This window comes from Leptodactylus fuscus, chromosome 3 (genome assembly GCF_031893055.1).
Source record: "Leptodactylus fuscus isolate aLepFus1 chromosome 3, aLepFus1.hap2, whole genome shotgun sequence".
NCBI classification, from domain to species: Eukaryota; Metazoa; Chordata; class Amphibia; order Anura; family Leptodactylidae; genus Leptodactylus; species Leptodactylus fuscus.
This window is the reverse complement of record NC_134267.1, coordinates 139,526,110-139,549,050: the sequence shown is the minus strand read 5'-3', so window position 1 is coordinate 139,549,050 and position 22,941 is coordinate 139,526,110. Positions and strand designations below refer to the sequence as shown.

The window sequence follows — 22,941 nt, the reverse complement described above, 5'->3', positions numbered from 1 at the left end:
AACAGGGTGTGTGCACATTCACAGCTCCATATGAATGTCAAGATTCAGTTTTACAGCTGGGGAAAAGAGGCCTAAGGTTCCCTGTTCTGAAACTTTGGGGTCTCAGTGTTCAAACTACCACCAATCTGGTATAACCTATAAGTAATAAATACTTCTGCATGAAATACCATATTTGAAGGAAACACTGTGAAATGTTGACTTTTAAATCTTGTTATTCAGTGTTCTGTAAATGAATCATCTTGTGGTTTTGCAGATAGATAAATGTTTATGCATGTTCATTTTCCACACATCAAAATTCTATATTATTCACAGTACTTTCTACAGACTAATACAGGTACCAGGAACCAGACCCCTTCAATTCACAAAACACCCCTTTAACTCAAATTCATCATATCTATCTATCTATCTATCTATCTATCTATCTATCTATCTATCTACCATGCCCTGTGGCATCTGTGTCTCCATCTCATTGGTGACATCTGGTACTCTCCTGTGATGCCATGCAATCAAGGTCTGTGATTGGGCCTCAGGGATGATATGGACATATCAAGTGTCATGACGTCATGGGAATGCTGAGCATCATGACTGAGGCCTGTGATTGGACCATCAGTGGTGACCACTGGCGCATGAAGTCACAGGAGGACACCTGACGCCATGAGGAGGCCCAAGGTAAGTCAAGGTAAGTATTAATATTTTATTTATTTTTGTCATCTCCCTTGGGTCTCCATCTTTAACTTCAGACACCAGAGTAAAATGCGGCACCCATGTGAGTTCATCCAAGACAAATATCCATTTGTTTGCTTTTATTAAAAACGAAATGATTTGATATTCATGTTATACCCAGCTGGGTACAAGTTCATTTGCCCATCTCTAGTACTGAGCAATGCCTTCAGTTATATGATATAGACCCAACAGATATGTGTAAAGAAAAGTATACTTCGCCATTGTGCTGCTGCTGCTCTCCTTTGTTTCTATTCTGTTGAAGAGAAGCTCCACTGTGCAGCTATACTGTTGTACTATGTTATCATAGCAATTACTTAATGTAGTATTATTAGCAATTAGGCTTCATTTAGCAAACGGATCCACATTATCACTCTGAACCTTGCTTGGAAGCATTTTCAATCTCAAAAGGCTCCCTTAGTTTCCTTGTTTCACACTGCCATTTCTATTTTATGGACGTGGGCTTCTGATAGGTAGGGAAGGCAATGTGAAATTATTCCATAAAGGGGTCACTGAGATCATGAGGATATGTTTAATAATACTAATACTAATACTACTACTACTACTACTACTACTACTACTACTACTACTACTACTACTACTAATAATAATAATAATAATAATAATAATAATAATACATTAGGTTATTGATATAATACAATTTCTAGGACAATTATGAAAATATGGAAAAAATTGCTAAACATTAGTATATCCCCAATGGGGGAATTTTTTTAGTAGGGATATTTTTAAATATTTTTTAGTACTTAAAATAAATTTACACAAAATGTATCAAATGGTGTATGATAAATGAGGTGTGTCATCTTGTGTTATTACTCCACCTCTCTCCTAGAGTTAGAAAGCAAGAATTTTTGTGACTTTAGAAAATGTTACGTTTGATAATTCTGATGTACAGACACAAGCTAACTGTAACTACACAGGCTGTAAGAACAGGTCCTGCTAGCTATATTTTTAACCAGGTAAGTAACTTGTAATTGTAATTATAACAACAGTATGTAGGGAGGAGGGATACTATTACCCTTGGGAAGGGAGGGGGGCACTATTAGGAACTATTACAGTGATAGTTCCCACCACAGTTAATAACAATCCCTGGGGGGGGGGGGCACTATTACAACTATAGTGCCCCTAACAGTTAATAACAGTCCCCCACACACAGGTAAAGTTATCACTATCACAGTATCCTAGTATTGTCCCCCAAAGGTAATAGTCCTTCGACACATACACGCACAAGTAATGTTACCTGGTGGGGGGGCACTACTATTACAGTAATAGTTAATAACATTACCTATGTGTGTCAGGAAGACCTTTATCTGGGGGGGGGGGGCACACTTAGGGCACTATAACAATAATAGTGCCCCCCACAGTTAATAACAGTCCCTCCCAGTGGAGAGGCGATATGGAGGGTGATAGTCACTGTAATAGTCCCTTAATAGTGTCCCCCACAGGTAATATTACCTGTGGGGAGGGCATTTTTTCAGTAATAGTGATGGGCCCCCTCCATACCTATACTCTATTAAGGGAGCTCTCTCCATATCTCCCCTAATTGAGTGAGGGCCATGTTTATTAAGGGAGCTGTTCATACCAGCAATAAATTATACATGATATGGAGATACATCTCCTTTAATAAAGCATAGATAAATGTATAAATGTAATAAAGAAACCCCATCCTAACCTCGCCTCAACCCTTTCCACAGGCCATGGAAAAATTGTCTTGTGTGAAAGTGTTCCTTGGTACAGAATAGTTTGGGGATCGCTGTTTTAATGTCTTAACAGATTGCAAGGGTGAGACAGATCTTTTTATCCACATACTCTAAAAGTAACATGATCTTCTGATATGTGCAAAGGGATGTTCTTACTGTCCTATTGGTGCTTATGTGTGACTACTTTGTCAGGGGGAGGGGTATGTAAATTACGGTCTTGCAATGTTTTTATAGCATGTCGTGATATTGTACCAAATGGGTTTCATAATAGATTGCATCCGGTCAGGCAAGTCACATACGGCGCTGCATCATTAGGTGTAAAATGAGTCAGAATGTTTGCAATTCAGTTTTACAAGTTTTTATCTATCTGATTATTTTATGCGGTGGGTAGTCACTACTTTATGCTTGTGGGCCTAAACATGTGCTGTTCAATTTTTCTAACTTGGTTTTATCTAATAAACTTTATTACTTCTCTTTTCACTCCTCTATCTTCTCTCTGCTAGTAAATGTCCAGTTTTAACACATTTTAAATCTGGCTTTGCGGAGAATTCTCTTACCTGAAAATGTAATGTTAAATCCTTCATATGAGATAGAAAAATCTGATATAAACCGAAGCTGAGCTGTAAAATTCCCAAAAAGTCCAGCTTTTATAGTGGGTGGTAGAACTGAACCTGTCAGTCTTGCCACAGGATGAGTAAAACTGCCATCCTCAGTTATTAACAGATAGTCATGAGAGCTTTCAAGGTGAAAGGTGTGAAATATCAGCTGAACACCTAAAAGGCAAAATGGAAGTTATGAATATATTATAATATATATATATATATATATATATATATATATATATATATATATATACACATATGCAAATACAGGTCTTACATACAGTACGCTATATTTTACTTTGTATTCTGTATGTTTCATAATGCCTAAATGAATTTAGAAAAACATTGATGGAAGATATGGCACTATGTCAATTTAGGTGCATCTGTGGTTGCAGACTACAAACAAACCCTCTGTAGTCTGATCCTTCTTTTGTTTGGGATTTCTATCTGTCATAGTTTAACTACAAGTGGTGGCAGCTGGAGGAGAGTAGAACATGACATAAGGATCAGACTACTCACAAGGTTTGTGTATATTCTGTAATCTTGGTACACGTAGGTGTGCTGAGAAGATATATACAGTAAGCAGAATCATTATTACAAAGTTGCACCATTGGAATTGTTATCTAGATCAAGATATGGTTAAATGCATTGAATTTATCATGCTATTATGGTTTATCAAAGTATCTTAATTCATAATAGACTTAGGGCCCGTGCACACGGAGTTAACGCGAGCGCATTTTAGCATAATACACGTGTATAGATTGCACATGTAAAAATAACACTCCCCTTGACTTCAATGAAATTTTTTACATGTGTAAAAAACGCGTCAAAGTACACGTCAAAAAACGCGTTGCGTATTTTGACGCGTCTTTTACACGTGTAAAAAATTTCATTGAAGTCAATGAGAGAGTTATTTTTACATGTGTATTATAAACTGTTAATAATCTATGACCTCATTATGGGCAGTAAATGGTTAGCAATCTGTATATAACACTTACCTTTTCCATGTGATACTTCAATTGTCCATGTACAATTCAAAGAATTTGGGTAGAAGTCAGGAAACCCTGGAGATAGAATGGTCCCACTTCTTCCATGAATATATCCACCACATAAAGCTAATACAATAAAAAGCAATTAGTGGAAACAAACATTACTTTTGCAATGAAACAATAAATCAAGGCCCATTCCCTCCTCATTAGCTGTGATCAGCAGCATCTAGGTAATAAATATTCTCACAATCTATAGAAAGAAGAAGTTATTGTACAGAGCACCATGTGCTTCTAAGTACTTATTGTATTTTGTCTCTTCTTTGAGAGTTATGTAAAGGAGATAAAGAGAAAATCATCTGTATTTAGTTCTCAGTGGAGATAAAATGAACCCAGGAGAGAAATAGGAATGACCTGGGAGAAAACAAAGGATTATGAAGATAATCTTGTTTCCCTTAGTCCTAACAGCGGCACAATGTGGGGTATTTCTGCCCCTGTGTGCTGGTAGGACAGGCGGAATATTTAATTAGCCAATAAAATACATGGTTTGCCCTATAAGAGGGCACAAGAACCTCCCCCTGCGTGTTTATACAAAAGTAATATAGTGAACATTGCATTACAGTTACTTACATAAGATGTGATTCCCAGGGTGGGAAATCTTGTACCGCTGTTAGTACTAAGGGAAACAAGATTATCTTCATAATCCCTTGATCCCTGTTGTCCGTACCAGCGGCACAATGTGGGGAGATAGCAAGTAATCCAAGTAATTAGAGATGGCTTGAGACAGTCTTCTATTCCTCAATAGGGACTGGTCAACCTCCAGGCTGTCAGGTTGAGGATCCTCAGATCTGGCATCTCAGCTCTCCTTGGGTTACCAGGTCTGGGAGAGGGGGGGGGGAGCCTCCAATATGTGCCCCAATTCATTTGTATGAGCTGGGCAAACCAAGCCCTTTTTGGCCAGAACGGGATTATGGCAATTCCCGAGGCTTGGTCCTTTTGTAACATCTCTGCCTGTTCGGGCCTCTGCGCCACCCTCTGCTCGCGTGCTGCGGTGCAGGAGGCGTGTGCAGTTTGATAATCTGCTTAAAGTTTTTAGTTGCACTGTGTGAACATGGCTCTAGTGTTGTAATTCGATTTGCACCACACCCGTCTTCTGCGCTTGTTCCCTCTGTTCATTCAGTGATTGACAGCTTTCCTTCCTATCAGGTTCAGGGCGGGTTCTTCCTCCCCTATTTAGTCTTCACAGTTCCTCACAGTCACACTGGTGCCAGTTATTGCCTCTAGCTTTCTGGTTTTTCTTGCTGTTATATTACTTGTACTCTAATCCTTGACCTCTGGCTTCCCTACTGATAATTCTTTTGGACTCCGTTTTGGCACTGCATTGCTCTCCTGTTACCGAACCCTGGCTAGCTGACCTCCCTTTGTTGTTGTTCGTCTTGTCTGCGTTTTGTGTTTCACGTATTCAGGGAGGGATTGTTGTCGCCTATTACCTAGAATAGGGTCTGGCAATAGGAAGGGAAAGCGTGGGGCTTCAGTTTAGGGCTCACTGTCCCTTGTGCCCCTCCCTTCAGGGTTCACCAGCAGCTTCTGGGGAATTATTGTCTGCCATTCCCTAACACCTTTCTTACTTTTATCAATACCTTTGGTATGATTGGAATTGGAGGGAAGATGTAGAACAGCCTGAACCTCCACGGGATGGACAGGGCATCCACTGCCAAGGGATTGTCCTCCTAGTACAGAGAGCAGAAGGTCCCTACCTTGGCGTTGAGTCGGGTTGCCATAAGATCGATCTTCGGGAGACCCCATCTCTGGACGATCTGTTGAAATACATCTGGATTGAGAGACCATTCTCCTGATATGGTAGTATCCCTACTCAGATGATCCGCTACTATATTCAGGGAGCCTTTGATGTGAACCGCGGATAACTGGGATAGATTCTTTTCTGTCCAGGAGAAGATGAGCTTCGCCTCTCTTAGTAGGGCTGGAGATCTGGTGCCCCCTTGTTTGTTGATATACACCACCACGGTCATGTTGTCTGACCAGACCTTGACTGACTTGCCTTTCAGCTCTGGGGCAAAGTGTAGCAGGGCCAAGTGTAGCCCTGAATTCCTTGAGATTGGACGTCCCCAACTCCGGTCTTCTCCATCGTCCTTGAACGGTTTTGTTTTCCAGATGGGCTCCCCATCCCAGATGGGATGCATCGGTTGTCAACAGGGTCCACACTGTTGGGACCGAGGACCTTCCGTCTTTCAGGTGAATCCACCATCTGATGGAAAGACGGTACTGGGAGAAAGGCAGATCTTCTTGTGCAGTCCCCTTGGAGAGCCATCCCAGGTTCTCAACACTTCCATTTGAAGGGGACGCTAATGCCATAAAGCCCAAGGGACCACTCGGGCTGAGGATAACATCAGGCCGAGGACTCTCATGGCGGTGTGGATGGTCACTCACTGGGTGCAAAACAGGTAGCACGCGCCGGCCTCTATTCTCAATTTCCTTGGGCTGGAGAGGAAGATCTGCATTGAATCTGAATCCACTATAAATCCAAGGAACTTCCTTCAGGTGGACGAAACGATCTTGGATTTCTCCCAATTGTTTAACCATCCTAGTTCTTGTAGGAAGGAGATGGCTCTGTTGAGTTGCAGTAGGAGTGCAGCAGTAGACTGAGCTTTTAGTAGCCAGTCGTCCAGATAGGGAACAATGAAGAGGCCCTGAAGCCTGAGGGCCGCGGCGACCGGAGCGTTCACCTTGGTGAATACCAACGGGGCGGAAGAAATGCCAAAAGGCACAGTTGTGAACTGATAGTGCTCCCTGTAGCTGGCCATGCAAATGGCAATCCTAAGATATTTCCTGTGGAGACGGGCAATTGGGACATGGAGATAGGCGTCCTTCAGATCAAGGGTGACCATCACCTCCCCTGGTTGTAAAAAGGAGGTCATGGAGTCCACGGAATCCATACGAAACAACCTTTTCTTTATGAAACGATTGAGATACCTCAAATCTATTATCATTCTCCAGTCCCCGGTGGATTTGGGGACCAGAAAAACGGGAGAATACACTCCCCGACCACAGTCCAAAAGAGAGACTCTTTCCAGGGCCCCTTTTGAAACATACTCGGTGACGGAGGCTTCCAAGATGGATTGTTGGGAGGGAGGAAGAGGTCGAGTGATAATGAAACGATCGGGAGGTGACTGGTCGAATTCTATGAAGTAGCCTTGATGGATTAACTTCAGCACCCAAGGATCTTGAATATGGGTGCTCCATGTCTTTGAAAAATGAGAGAGACATCCACTGACAGGAATAGGGGCCAAAGGGAGCTGCCCCAAGTCAAAATTCAGGCTTCCTCTTTGGGTCTTCCCTGGGAGTACCTCGTCCGGACCCTCTGAGGCGGTATCTCGAGCGCCGCTGTTGCGGCTGGCACCTGTGACCAGAAGAGGAACCTCTGCCTCTAGGTGGGGCCAGTCTGCTCCTAGATGCCTGGGGCAAAGAGTTTCCCTTGCCTTCGGACAGGCCATCAATTTAGAGGCGATTTTTAGCTGTGTCGAGAAGACTCTGACAGGTAGTCCTCCACTCTGTGGAGGTTGTTCATAAGAGACAACATGTCCTCCCTACTGACCCCAGAGTCAATGTCACGCTCCAGCAAAGATATACGAGTGCGGAGGTAGTCTGCAACTGCAGTGAAGGCTATAGCCATGGAGGCCTGGGCAGAGGTGGCAGAATAGATTTTCTTCAAATTAGAGTTAGCCCTGTGGTCCAAAGGGTCTTGCAAATTTGATCCATCCTCGAGGGGCACCAGGGTCCTACGGGACAATTTTGCCACGGAGAGGTCCACTTTCGAGGGAGGTCCCCAGGAATCCCACTGAGAAGGGTCCATTGGAAACAGAGACTTGAAAATCCTGGATAAGGAGTGTCCCTTATCCGGTTGTTTCCATTGTTGACTCATAATATTGGCCAATGCAGCGTCCGCATGGAAGGTGATATGACCCCCTTAGGCAGACATGGAGGCTTCCCCATCAACATCCAGGTCCACTGTAGACTGGATGGACTTCAGCAACCTGGCAGTTTGATCATAATGAAACACAGGTCTGCTGGAAAGAACAGAGTCGTCCTCGGAAGATTCTTCTTCAGCTACCCGAAGTCGTTCCAAGGGAGGAAGGGACGACGAACGGTTCTCAGGGCATGGTCTCTTGGAGAGCTGAGACAAGGTGGAGCGGATATCCTTCAAGGAATCATCCTGAAAGAAAGAGTACATAGCAGAGGGACAAAGAGCCTAAACATCTGCTGAGACCCATACTCACCATGTAATCCTTGACCCAGGCCATCATCTCTCTGGAGGAGGGCTCCTCAGGTGGAGGGCCTCTACACCCGTGACAATGGGCCCATTCATAGCTCGAAAAAAGTAGGCTATTAATATGTCATCAGAAGAGAAGAGAGTAGAGACTCTCAAGCCTGCTACCTACCATCAGGAAGTGGCATATCACACTCAAAACATGAGAGATGTTTTCTCTTAGAGGTGACTTTATTCATGTGATTCCCAGGAGGGGTAGTAGATGATGGCATACTTTAACAGAGAGAAGAAAAAAACATAAAAACCATGCTGAGAATTACAACAAAAAATCCCAGAGGGATGTTCTTACCCATAAGCAGGTAGCTAAGTAGCTGAGAAGCTAGCAGCAGAAGCCGCCAGCCAGAGGCTGGGTAGCTGGCTGGGAGGCGAGCAGCTGGCTGCAAATTACAGAAAGTAGTTGGAAACTGGAAGTCGAGCCAAACAGAAGTTGACTTGAGGTTAACCAGAGATGAGCTGAAGCTGAGTCAAGCTGAAGCAGGAGCTGAAGCTGAATGCTAAAGCAACAATCTTTCCTCGCAGCAGTGCTAAGAAAGTATGGGATCTAGGCTCCAGCTATCCTATAACTACCCCCAGCCAGAAGGGGTGGGGCTAAACTCCAGCCAGCTTCCCAGAGTGCTCCCTGGAGGGAAAAAAACTTCATCAGGGAGCAGAAATTAACTTTCATCCCCGCCTCCCCAGTGTAAAAGCTTTAGACCCTACTCCTGAGGGGACGAGGTCTACAAAAGATCCGCTGCCCTCCGAAGTGCAGGCTCCGCCCGCGCCACTTCTGGTTTTACGGACCGGAAGTGACACACTAAGCAGCGCTGGGGAATGAGACCAGCAAGAGGATCGTTCCGCCGGAAAAAAGGCTCCCCCAGTGACACATGCACAGTCGACAGACAGTGAGCAGTGAGCAGCCAAACGCTGCTAAGGTAAATACCTAGGGAGCACGGAGCATAAGAAGGAGCCGGCAGCCATAAGCACAGACTGGGAGCAGGGGAAAAGGGGGGGGGGGGGTTGGCCGTAGAGGCACCTTTGAAAAAAATATTCATGCAAAGAAACTCTTCCTTCCTTCTTAGATGATGACTGAAAGCTGCAGAGCTACAGGGAAGAGAAAGCAACAGTGAGCCCAGGAGCCAGGTAAGAGACTACGCTGGGCCCACAAGAGGACACAAGTCCTCTCCACCTGTCCTCTGTCATACAGGACAGAAAAAAACACGCAGGGGGGAGGTTCTTGTGCCCTCTTATAGGGCAAGCCATGTATTTTATTGGCTAATTAAATATTCTGCTTGTCCTACCAGCACACAGGGGCAGAAATACCCCACATTGTGCCGCTGGTACGGACAACAGGGATCTGTAATTCTTCTTTCTTAGTAATAATAGTGGTCGTAGCATGGACAACATGGTGACTCAGGGCTTGTTCACATCTGCGGCCAGGACTCCGTTCAGCAGGTTTCCGTTTCCTGCACACAACAGGGCAGGAGGCAGAAACCTGCTGGCATCTTTCAAACCCATTCAATTGAATGTGTTTGAAAATTGTCCAGCCGTGAGCGCCAGTGAGTGTTTTATGCTCTCCGCGGCAAAAACATTTTTTTTTAACCGGAAAGAATTGGACATGCAGTACTCTTTGTCTGGTTTAAAAGAAAAGGTTTTGCTGAGGAGAGCTCAAAACACTCAACAGCGCTCAAGGCCAGACTCGGCATGACAGGTTTCCGTCTTCTGCCGGCAGAAGACGGAAACCTAATGCAGAGTGCCGAATGCTGGTGTGAACCCAGCGTTAGTGGTTAGCACTGCAGCCTTGCAGCGCTGCAGTCCTGGGTTTGAATCCCGCCAGGAACAACACCTGCAAGGAGTTTGTATGTTCTCCTCGTGATTGTGTGGATTTCCTCCTATTCTAAAAAGACATACTGATAGGAAAAAATAAAATTAAAGAAAAAATGTACATTGTGAGCTCTATATGGGGCTCACAATCTACATTTAATAATAATAATAATAATAGTGGTCGTAGTAACTGGATGAAGTAAAAAAAAAATTCCTACCATGATTATTGCTATCATACTTCTTCAGTCTCTTTGAGTTCTACACAAATTACCTTATTCATATATACTACTACTCCTAGCAGAGAAAATAAAATGCCTATTTGAAATATGACATAGTATTTTCACTGGAAACAAGTTGTGGAAATTCTTTTTCCTAGGGCCCTTTTCGAGAGAAATACAGTCCACATTACGGCTGTATTACTCAGGCTCACCGCAGCTCCTGTGACCTGAATTTATAGAATCATACTGTGTATAGTATCATATATATGATACTGTGGCTCTACCATCCTTCTTATACACTCACTGGGGAGGTAGAAATTGGATTACTGGAGGAAGGCAACAGGACAGACTGCGTTCCTTCTGCTTTTTAGGAAATAAAGCAAGATCCCCCGCAATTCTCCTCAAATATTGGGGTAGCCCACTTAACCCAGCATAGGGTGTGGAGCAAGGACTTATGTGGTTAACTTGTTGTTTCAGGGCTGCATCCGTCTGGGAAAATGGTCGTCTGTCTGACTGACCGTGAGGACAAATTCTTCTGTGAGCCAAAGACTTGCAAATCCCAGAAATGATGCGCTCTTCTTGGATTGAAACAATATACGCCTTGGGGTATAATGAACCAGGCTTTTATTTCAACAATAGAAGTATCTCACATGGCTGCGAGGCAGCTAAAAACACAACCAGAGCTGTTCTAACAGCAAAGATCTAAAGAAGGGGTGCATACTTTATGTTTGCATGTAAAAACCCTGAAATGCGTTATCTGTTTATGATATCTGTTAAAATAAACGCCTGGTTCAATCCAAGAGGAGCGCATCATTCCTGGGATTTGCGAGCCTTTGGCTCACAGAAGAATCCTTTTTATAATAGTGGGCCAGTAGAATAGTGGTAGTTCAGCAACATACAATATCATAAATCAATAAATAATAATTAGAGATGAGCGAGTACTGTTTGGATCAGCCGATCCGAACAGCACGCTCCATAGAAATGAATGGATGCACCTGGTACAGTACCGAACAGTACTCGCTCATTTCTAATAATAATATAATATGTAAATAAGACTGACACACAGACAATATGTGTTGCTTCCATTGTATTCACAGTTCAAAGAAACTAGCCATAGAATATAAAAAGCAATTTTTAAATAAAAAATGAACTTAATAATTATTGATTATTATATGTGGAGAAAACAAGAAAATGCTTAGAAATATAATACTTCTACTACTAATAGGAATTATTATTATTGTAGAAAAAGTAGTATAGTAGCATAGCATAGTATAGTATAGTATAGTATAGTATAGTATAGTAGTAGCTATACTGTCTATAATGTACGATATAAACGAGTCATTTTCATAATCCAAACATGTTTCAATACAGATACTAAAAAAGGACATTGAAAACGGTTTATAAACTATTGATGTTCTAAAGACATCTAGTTCCCAAACACCAACAAGGACAGGTCATGGGGATATGACGTATTTAATATTCTTCCCATAAGTCTCAACAACTGTTAATAATATAAGAGCAGATAATCTTGACTTTTTTATGCTGTAAGGGCTACTCTTTTGCAGGAAATAATTAGAAATAGTTGTGTTCAAAAGCTCAAAACCCCACAAACCTTGTACTATAAATACTATATATTTCCAGGACAGACCTCTTGGGGCAAACCTAAACATATACCTGTAGTATGAAAGCATGATTTAGCAGTTGTTGTTTTTTCTGTTTATTTTTAATATAAAGCAAATAGATATCTAATTTAGATGTCACCTCTAGGCTATTTTTCTGTGCTTAGAAGGGGTAATAATAGTTTATTATTTTAGAAGTTATCTTTGGGCTATTTTTCTGTGTTTAGAACTGACAACAATAGATTATTTTAGATGTTATTTCTGTTCTATGTTTCTGTGGTTAGGATGGACAATTATTTTAATCACTATTTTTATTATAACTTTAACAACTTGTAATACAAGTTACAGTGGATGATTCACAGACAGCCTTTTCCCTATTCCTGGCTAGAGCATATAAGTGTCAAAGAGAGTACTTTCTGCTTTGGCTGACTTAGACATATAGGACATGACCACACATTCATTTGAATAGGCACCATGTAGTACTACAGTTCTCTTGTAGCAACTGTGGTAGTGAGAAATTTATGGCTGGACAAAATTTCTGCACTAACATCAGTTGCCGAGGCTTCCAAGAGCTTGATGTTCACCTTGTGAAATCATATTCATATTATAATTAGAGATGAGCGAGTAGTACTCAATCGAGTAGGTGTTCGATCGAATACTACGGTATTCTAAATACTCTTACTCGATCGAGTACTACTAGCTGTTCGAAGTTAAGACTCGATGCAGAACCAGCGTTGATTGGCAGAATGCTATACATTGCCAATCAACGCTGGTTCTTCTCTTACCTTTAGAAGTCTTCTCCGTGCAGCTTCCCCGCGGGTTCTTCCGGCTCTTCATTCACTCTGCCAGGCATCGAGCTTGGGCAGAGCCGACTGCGCATGTCCGCTTGTAGTGCGGGAATGTGCAGTCAGCTCTGCCCAGGCCCAATGCCTAGCAGAGTGAATTCAAGGCCGGAAGAGGACGCGGGGACGCTGCGCGGGGAGAAGAATCCAGCCCGACCCTCACTCATGGACTTGGTAAGTAGAATTTGATCGAATGTTGCATACCCCTGAAACGAGCAATTCTCCCCATAGACTATAATGGGGTTTGAAACCCGTTCGAACAGTCGAACAGTGTGCGGCTGTTCAAATCAGATTTCGAACCCCGAACATTTTTTTTTCTTTTAAATGTAGATTGTGAGCCCCATATAGGGATCACAATGTACATTTTTTTTCCCTATCTGTATGTCTTTGTAGAATGGGAAGAAATCCACGCAAAAACAGGAAGAGGCTTAGTGTGACAAGTTTAATTTCTGGCCCAATGTCAGTCTACTAATAGGTGGTATAAATTTACACTACTAATATATGTACCAGATCCAGCATGAGCTACTGTGTTATATACGGCACAATTTTAAACTAAGTTTACACTATCTAACTATTAGTAAATGTGATCTATTTTGCTACTAATCAACATGAATACATTAAATGTTCTTTTTATATTACATGTTTTTCCTTTTACTTTATATAAAACAATATTCTTGGTTAAGATCGACTTATAATTCGCTTAATTGCTTCATTATTGCTACAATTGGTTTCCAAATCTAATAAAATAGAGCAAAAATAATTTTTCTCATAATTTTATATATACTAAATGTATATTTTTAACTTGACACCTGTGGTTTTTAATATGATACAATAATGCAACTTTCCCAAAAGAGGTGCACAGAGGAAGCAAAGGCTAAACTGCCTTACTGAATTATTCATTTGGAGATGTTATTTTTTATTTATGAAGCATGCTCATAAACATTCACAGCATAAGAGAATCACCAAGTGGTCCCTTGGACAAACAGATTTTTGTTCACATAGAGTATTTTCCATTTCCTTACTAATATATTCAGTAAAGTGATTCCATTGTATACAACAGGGAGTTAACTTCTTTATATTGTGCAGATAAAATGCGAATGTAGACAGAAAAGACATAGGCAGGAGCCTGTAAATATTACTTTTAGATGAGTAAATCACCTGACTATGATGATCAGGCAAAAATGAAATTTGCTTTAGTTTCCTAATATAGTATTTAAAATGGATTTTTATGCAGTGAAAGACAGCAGAGATGTGCATCTTATATTTGAGTTGTATCATTACTTTTTTAGAATGTTATTCACTTCTAAAAAAGATACAACTACTGAGAATTGATGCCATGGTCATGTCAGTAAAGGCAGTCTGTGAAAATTAATACCAAAAGTCAACAACTGTCACTGTTAGATGCCTGGTGTGGAAGACTTGCAGATGCTAGTGGTCTGCATGTATCAATTTTTAGGACCTGTAAAGTTGTTGACAGCCTGTAGGCCTTAGAGGTCTGGGTTGATGACAGAATTCTAGGCCTGACTGTGTCAGAGGCTATAGAAAAGTGTTGACAAGCCTGAAAACATTAATGTGTCAAGATCGCTAAATATCATTTTTGTGACAGAAATGTAATCATACGGCAATTAATCCAGTTTGTTTAAGTATGACATTAGTAAAAGTCAAATATTTTCTTTATTCCAACTTGACTGCTAATCTGGGTAAGGGCTCATTCACACGGAGCAAGAGGGGGAGGATTTTGGAGCTGAATCTTTCTCAAAATCCACCCCCACACAATAGAGGTCTATGAAGACCTCTAGTGTTCTTTTTTCCGCTTGCGGTTTGTTCCTGCTAGCGGAAAAAAGAAGCGAGCTGCTCTTTCTATAGGAGGATTCCGCGGCTGATTCAGCTGCAGCGTCCATCTCGCGGCAGCACCCTCCAGGCTGGGCCCATTCACTTGGAGCAAACGTATACCCAAACCAAGGTCAGGTAAGTATACACTCATGATAAACAAATCGCAATACAATCTTGATTGTTTACCTGATACTTACCTGACCTTTGTTTGGGTCCATGTTTGCTTTAGTCTTGATAGTAAGAACACACCATTATGGTAAGGCCCATAGTATAATTTTTAGGGGAATACACTGGTATTTTACAAAATAATTTTCTGACCCCTCTGAGTGCTATGTTTCTTTTCTGGTGCCCATTCATTTGGGCCTAAACCAGAAAGGGAAGCCACGACTTTCTGAAGCCGCGACAGTCGCGGCAGACACATTTTGGTCCCATTCTGACGTGACTTCCCATGTCAAAATCAAGACCACAATATGCGGTCCCGTGCCCTGTGTGAACGGGGCCTAACGCATATAAACAATATAAATATTGGGGTAGATATTACATACTGTAGTATCTATAGCACTTACCATCACAACTAGGTAAAGCATGGTTCCACTGGTGGTTCCTTTCACAAAGTAATGGTTCCTCATCACTCAAAATATATCCAGCATCACAAGTAAAGGTCACAGAGGAACCAATACCAAAGTGTTTTCCATGCCGATGACCATTTACTGGTATGCCTGGGTCGAGACATGAATCCAATTCTAAGGTGACACCTAAAATACACAGATTATTAGAGAATTTAGAACCCTGCACTCCAGAGCTCATTTGTGCTAACATTTTGTAACAGTCTGCATGCTACACCAGAGTGGGTGTCAAAGTGGTTAGCCGTTATAGCTGTCTGTACACTATATATTTATGAAATTAGACTTTTTAAAAAGTAAAAAAAAAAATGGTTGCAATATTACTTCAGTAAGAGGGTGGCATAAAAGTGGAGGAACATGTTAAAACACTAGTGTTAGAGTTGTAGATGGTGTAAAATTTAATTTTTTTTCTTTATTACTACATATAAAGCAAATATAAACATACATGTCCAAAAGCAGGGTATCTATTCTTCTCTTAATGTAGTGTTGTCATGACGTGAAACTAGAGATATGTGAATACATTTGCAACAATTAAAAGGGGCTCTAATCGTGATTTTAGCTAGTGATATGCCTGAACAGTCTTTAAAAAGGCTATTCAGGTGCTGCTACTAGATTTTGAAAAGTCTCCCCTCCCCTTTTTTTTACATATCGATAAAACCAATATGCAAATGAACCTCATTGTACACCCTGGGCATTCCCCAAGCCATCGTCCACCCCCCTGTGTCATACCTTTGTAATGCCCCCTCCTTTGCTTGTGCTCCTGTGATGCCCTCCTCCTCCTTAACTGTAACTGCCTCCATTCTCTGTAGTCTCGATCCTGCGCTTCGAAATCTATGGTATGCGCAGTAACACTCCCTTCTAAGCACTAGTGCACATGCCCGAGCACCATTTTCTTGTGGACAATGGAAGAAAGCGCACAAGAAAATGGTACTCAGGCATGTGCAGTAGCACTCAGAAAGGAGCGTTACTGCGCATGCCCGAGATTTCAAAGCATAGGATCGAGACTACAGAGAATGGAGGCAGTTACACCTATGGAGGAGGAGGGCATCACAGGAGCACAAGCAAAAGAGGGGGCGTTAAAAAGGTATGACGCAGGGGTGTGTGCAATGGCTTGGGGAATGCCCAGGGTGCATGGAAAGGTTCATTTGAGTTTCAGTTTTACAAGTATGTAAAAAAAAATGGGGGGTCTTTTCAAAATCCAGTAGCAGCACCTGAATAGCCTTTTTAAAGTATATTCAGGCTAAATCACGATTTCCAAATGATAGAACCCATTTAAGGTATACAATGTAATTTGTCACTGATTTTAAGACTAACGCCACCTCAAAATCAGCACCAAATACCATCCCTGCATCTGATTCCCATTGTACTCAATGAAGGCAATGACTGAAGCAGAACACTAAAAAAACTTTAAAAAAAAAAACAAAAACATTGTGCTCAATTATGATGCAAATTCAACTGCAGAAAAAAAAGCTCGGCTTCGGCTTCTCGCCAAGTGTAAAGCAGAGAGGGATTTGAGACAGAAGTCAGCTTCAATTTCATGTTCATTTTCTTCCATGAGAACATTCCCTTATAAACAATGTAAAAAATAGGACAAAAAGGGGCCCCACAGATTGAGATGTATTGTTAATTGCATTTCAGAAAATCTAAGAAAAGAAAGTTGATTACTTGTTGTGAAGAAGGTCTTTGGTTCCATAAGACCAATAATCAAATAACCTTCTAACCCCACAAAGGGAAGGAAGTGAATCCTATATAAAATATTGTATGACCTTCAGTAAATTGGGCACAAATTACACCAATGCAGACTCCAGCTAAAATGACTCTAGTAATTCCACTCAGGAAAATATTTCCGCCATAGTTCCTATATAACAGTGACAGCCACATAATAGTATCCTCTCTGAAGAAAATAGACTTGAGCCATAATCTTGTACTTAACATTGGATTATGTATATGCAAAAAAGGATTCTTAGCTTTAATAAATATTTAAACAGAGAAAGAAAAAAAAATCACAATCCTTTAAATTACCATCAAGAAAAAACTAACAAAATAATCAACGACTAAGTGAAATCTGAGATTTCAGCAGCTCTTTGCATTAAAACTAGTTCTCAGTATGGAGCACTGTATAGTATATGCATTCAAATCAAACATAGTTATTGCTTGAGTCAATGGGTCCTTCATTCTTTATTTAACAATACACTTTTATAATTTTATTTATATGTTCATTTATACATTTTATAGATGCTTGTATTAAAATTATGTCATGTATGAAGGATGTTTTACCGAAAAGGCTGCTTACAGGTAATATAATATATGGCCAGGCATAATAAGCTATTGGACTGGTTTGTAGCACGGCTACATGATTTTAAAGAGAAAACACAGCTCATTGAATAGTTATGAGGGATCATCTGGATCTATTTTGCAAGGAACATTGCCTTAAAGCCTTTACCAGCCAGATTAAAGTCTGTACAATGTGCACATGATATCTCATGCAGTTAACCAGAACATTACTCTTATACGAAGCAACAACTTCAAAATATTGCTGCACTATCCACATATGGGTGTCTATTGGTTTGGCTGATAGCCTGAGTCATATTTGCAGTCTCCTTCAATGGAATCTATCACTAGATTTATGCTGTCCTATCTAAGGCCAGCATAAACGAGTAACAGTGATCTTGTCTCCAACGCTAAGTCACATACTTCTTGCCATACTTTTTATAAAATCACTGTTTATCTACAATAGCAAGAGCCATGGGTGGAATGCTTGCATTCATGTGCTGTCTGCAACCCTGCCACCCACCAATGGTTGCAGCAGGGTTCAGCGCACACTCAGCTCTGCTACATCTCCGGTGTAGCAGTGCTGAGCGCACGGCCAGAACTGCTACATCTCGGCATAGGAATGCATTGACCAGCGTTGATTGGCCAAATGACATACAGAGTACAGCATTCGGCCAATCAACGCTGGTTCTGCTGGAGGAGGCGGAGTCTAAGATCAGTCTACAGCAGTCTCCATTCTGGTCTGACCTTAGACTCTGCCTCCTCACAGACAAGCCTCTGGCAGAACCAGCATTGATTGGCCGAATGCTGTACTCTGTATGGCATTCGGCCAATCAAGGCTGGTCAATGCATTCCTATGGGGAAAAGTCAGCTCCCGGACATCGCAAGCTGACAGGGATCCCGACGTAATACAGTGACTTGGGCATGTTAGATGCCCCCAGACATGCTTCCCCTGCTGTCCCAATTGCATTTCAGGGTGTTGGCATCTTTCCTTGGGTGTCATAGTGGACTTGGTGACCCTCCTGAGTCGAATAGTGGTTCCCCCCTAAACGAGTATTTATTCCCCATAGACTATAATGGGGTTTGATGTTTGATTGAACAGTCGAGTATTAAACGGCTACTCGAATCGAACTTCGAACATTTCACTGTTCGCTAATCTCTACTCAGGAGGTTGAAGAGTTCAATATTGGTCCATAGGTATCAGAAATAGTTTTCTTCCATATGGTGGGAAACTACTTTAGACTTATATAACAGAGTAATTGCTTAACCTTCAATCTGTAGTCTACTTTTTAATGCCTGAAAAATATTTTAGTCAAATTTTTAAATATTCTCATATTTAATTAAATTATTTATAAAAATTTTTTATCATTAAAAGGACTAAACTGCAGAATAGTTTACAATAAACCTGTTGTATTTCATTTTTTTTTTCTATTGGCCTATGAAACAGTAAATGTAGATGATGCTGGTTCCAATTATTCTATATATGCAATCTGAGTAAGAAGGTTCTATGTAATACAGAATAATGTTTTTGTGTAATAACAATTTATACTCATTAAATAGAATTTAGCACACAGTAAAAGTGATTACTTACTTTCATATCGAATTAGAAAGCCAACATTGGAACGGCTATTATCAGTTGTGAATAGAAGATACATGTAATTTCCTGTGCTAATGAGAAATTGTGGTGCCTGTGTTCCATGATACTCTCCAATCAATGGTGAAGAATTGGCTGGACCATCTCGTACTTCAAGAATATCATAGTTTACTTCAGTCTGAAATCTGTGTTAGGAAGTAATTAGATATTAGTCATACACTTCTTGGTATCATTATGCAGCAAATCTGCAGCTCACAAACCAATTTATAATAACATATTGGTAAACCAAACAGGGAATTTTGGTCAGATTAAAATAAGATTGCAATTATATTTTTACAATAAATTCTGAGCGGAGTGTATACTCAGTGTGAAGGCTCCGCTGTGGTTCCATAGGAATGAATGGAAGCAGCCGACACAGCCTTAACCCCCTGCGTGCCAGCTGCGTCCATTCATTCTAATGGGAGACTAGCTAGTAGCTACTTACCTGCAGAGATGGCTGGTCCGGTTCCCGGTGTTCTCGTTCTTCTTCGCCTCGCTGCCCCCGCCTCTCAGGTTAGTGTTAGAGCTAGGAAGAAGGCGGGGCTTGTGGCTTAGGAGAGTGTGGGCGGGTACAGGGTGGGGAGATGTGACGTCTCCCCTCCCAGTACCCGCCCACACTCTCCTAACCTGGGAGGCAGGGGACAGCGAGGCGAATAAGAACGAAAACACCAGGCAGCGGACCAGCCATCTCTGCAGGTAAGTGGACACCAGGGGGGGACTAAGTAGACAGAGGATTGAAAAAAATCCTCTGGCTACTTAGTGATTTAAAAAAATCACTACACAGCGTGGATTCTAACAATTAATGCGTTCAATTGTTAGATTCCATGCTGTATAGTGAATAGGATTGTTTTTCAAATCCGATCTCCGATTAGTAAAAAAAAATCCCATTGACTTGCATTGGGATCGGAATTGGGATCGAGATCGGGTTCGAAAGAAAAATGATCGGAAATCGGATTTCAAAATTGATCCTGAAAAGTCAAAATCGGCTCAACCCTAATTGTGATCCCTATATGGGGCTCACAATCTACATTAAGAAAAAAACAAACAAAACTTTATTTACATCAACCATCATATTCTGCAGCATTTAACAAATCAGAGGACATATGAATGGACAATATGAGACACTTCAATGTGACAAAGAAATAAACATATCAAACAGTAGAAGTGAGGCAAGAGCTTACATTCTATGACTTATTTAGTAAACATGGTCAGGTCACACTACAGTCACCATACAGTTGAGATTCCTGTTGATATGCCATTTTACTATAATTTTATGAATTAAAACCCATGAAGGTTGGACTGAATATAAAATACATAGCAGGACAAAATTGGTCCCACATTGTTCGGACATCTCGTGAAGCACATAAAGATAAAACCTGTAATAATGGACCAAAGCTGATATCCAGAACAAATGGGGTGGAGTTCATCAAGGACGTCTCTGACACTGGGCAGAAGTCTCTGACACTTACATGGAAAAGTCCAAGGTTATGCCTAATAAATACGCATTTTGGGGAATTTATTAGGCAAATATTTATAATTTACTATGTTCCCCAGACTCCAATCCGAAGTTATGCTTGTGAACCATAAAACTTGCAAACACTCCTTGACATTCTCTGAAACCTTGTTCAAGGGTCTGGCTTTACCTGTACAGGTGCCAATTAGAGATGTGTGAACAGTAAAATGTTCGAGATTCGATATTCGTTTTGAGTAGTCCCTCAATATTCGACTACTCAAATCGAATATCGAACCCTATTATAGTCTATGGGGGGAAAATGCTCGTTTCAGGGGTAGGCAACGTTCGATCAAATTATACTTACCAAGTCCACGAGTGAGGGTCGGGCTGGATCCTCTGAGAAGTCTTCTCCTTGCAGCGTCCCCGCGGCATCTTCCGGCTCTGAATTCACTCTGACAGGCATCGGGCCTGGGCAGAGCCGACTGCGCATGTCCGCACTACAAGCAGGCATGCGCAGTCGGCTCTACCCAGGTCCGATGTCTGGCAGAGTGAATTCAGAGCCGGAAGAGGACGCGGGGAAGCTGCGCAGGGAGAAGACTTCTAAAGGTAGGAGAAGAACCAGCGTTGATTGGCCGACTGTATAGCATTCGGCCAATCAATGCTGGTTCTGCATCTAACTTTTCCATTCGAATAGTGAGTGGTACTTGATCGAGTACGAGTATTTCGAATACCGTAGTATTCAATCGAATACCTACTCGATCGAATACTACTCGCTCATCTCTAGTGCCAATTCATTTATTCTATAATGTTGGAAGTAACTTGAAATCAATTATTACTAAACTATGATAAGGGAATGTGTTGTAGTTTTGTTATTTTTGTTACAAGCAATAAAAAGAACCTTGTGTGACACTGAAGTAAGTATATCGGGGTTTCAAGTAGTATTCCCAGAGCCACGGTTTATTTCCATTAATCACTGAGAACAATTAAATTAATGTTATCAAAGTATATACCCCACTGTTTTAGCTTCACTCAGTAACCTAATTGAGAGAGAATAATTGATATGTGCGTTCCTGCTGTTTTTGGCCCTACTGGGTACTTACACCTGATAATGAAGAGTAGATTCCAGTAGTTAGCCTAAAAATTCCCGTAAATGTGTACGACATTGCAGATAAATCAGTACACTGCAGTGATAGAGTTAACCACGACATTGGCCAGCATGTCTGTTTACATTTTTTTTTTTCTAAAACCTTGCGTTAACAATTTTCTGCTCCTTGAATCTTTAGGGCTTAGATTTATGACAGATGATGAAGCATGAAATCATTCTCTACTGGCTATCTTTTTTATAACCAGCGAGCTGACACCCTCTCTTGATACAATATAACACTGTTCAGTGAATACTATTCAGATTTGTCTGTAGAGATGTTAACCTCTTGAACTATAAAACCAGAACATTGTACAATATTCTACTTGTCACAACAGATTAATAAAAAGATGTGGATTTCAAAAAAGATAAAAGTCAAGTAATCATAATCTTGATTAATCTACTTATAAACTGAATTTGTCATGGAAAATAATTTCAAAGCAAGTGAAGATAGTTAATATAGACAAAAATGACAGCCTATTTCTGAATTGTAATCACTGAACTTGGCTGAGGCAATTAGAGCAGCTATTTCTAGAAATCTATGTAAGAATTATGTGCAACACTTAAGACAAAAATAAATATTCTCCCTCCGATACGGTATGTCATTATTTCATGGACTGCTTCCATGCTAAGTGCTAGTAACTATGACATGAAGACTTGTTTTTATCATGGGGGGTGGGCACAGGTTTCTGTTTGGATTCCTTAACAAAATGTTGGTCCAGTTTCAACATTGAAACAGTTTCTCACAATTGAAATGCAATATGTTATGGTGCCATGATAGCAAATATCTTAACAGGGTGCAACTCACAAAAGAACTGGATTTCTACATATGTTACACATGGCATAAACAACTCTTGACACAGCATTGCAAAATTCCTTTTTTTTTTTTTTTTTCAAAGAAAGTCATCTTGTGCCACATATCTCAAGATCTGTTGAGCAAGTGGAAAGCCCTGCAATGACAAAAAAAACCCTATAAAGTTATTTTGAGGGGTTTGTCTTGCTCAGAGACAACTTCCTTCAGAAAATTGCAGCCCTAGAAGAATATGATTTTGCTAGAGGAATCCTTTTACTGATCCGAGCTTTTCCCTGCCGGATTGATGAACGTGATACACTTGTGGGCTGAGTCTACCACAGCAG

General features: G+C 41.0%; 1 protein-coding gene across 2 annotated transcripts in view; it reads right to left on the bottom strand.

Annotated features, from left to right (window-relative positions):
* Window positions 1-22,941, bottom strand: part of CSMD1 (CUB and Sushi multiple domains 1) — a 1,381,920-nt gene that overhangs the window by 380,569 nt on the left and 978,410 nt on the right. For both annotated transcript variants that reach the window (XM_075268411.1, XM_075268410.1), the window contains 4 exons: window positions 19,169-19,356; window positions 15,250-15,438; window positions 4,039-4,155; window positions 2,996-3,211 (listed from right to left, as the gene is read on the bottom strand). In XM_075268411.1, the coding sequence (XP_075124512.1) occupies window positions 2,996-3,211; window positions 4,039-4,155; window positions 15,250-15,438; window positions 19,169-19,356 (710 nt within the window). The remainder of the gene's footprint in view (window positions 1-2,995; window positions 3,212-4,038; window positions 4,156-15,249; window positions 15,439-19,168; window positions 19,357-22,941) is intronic.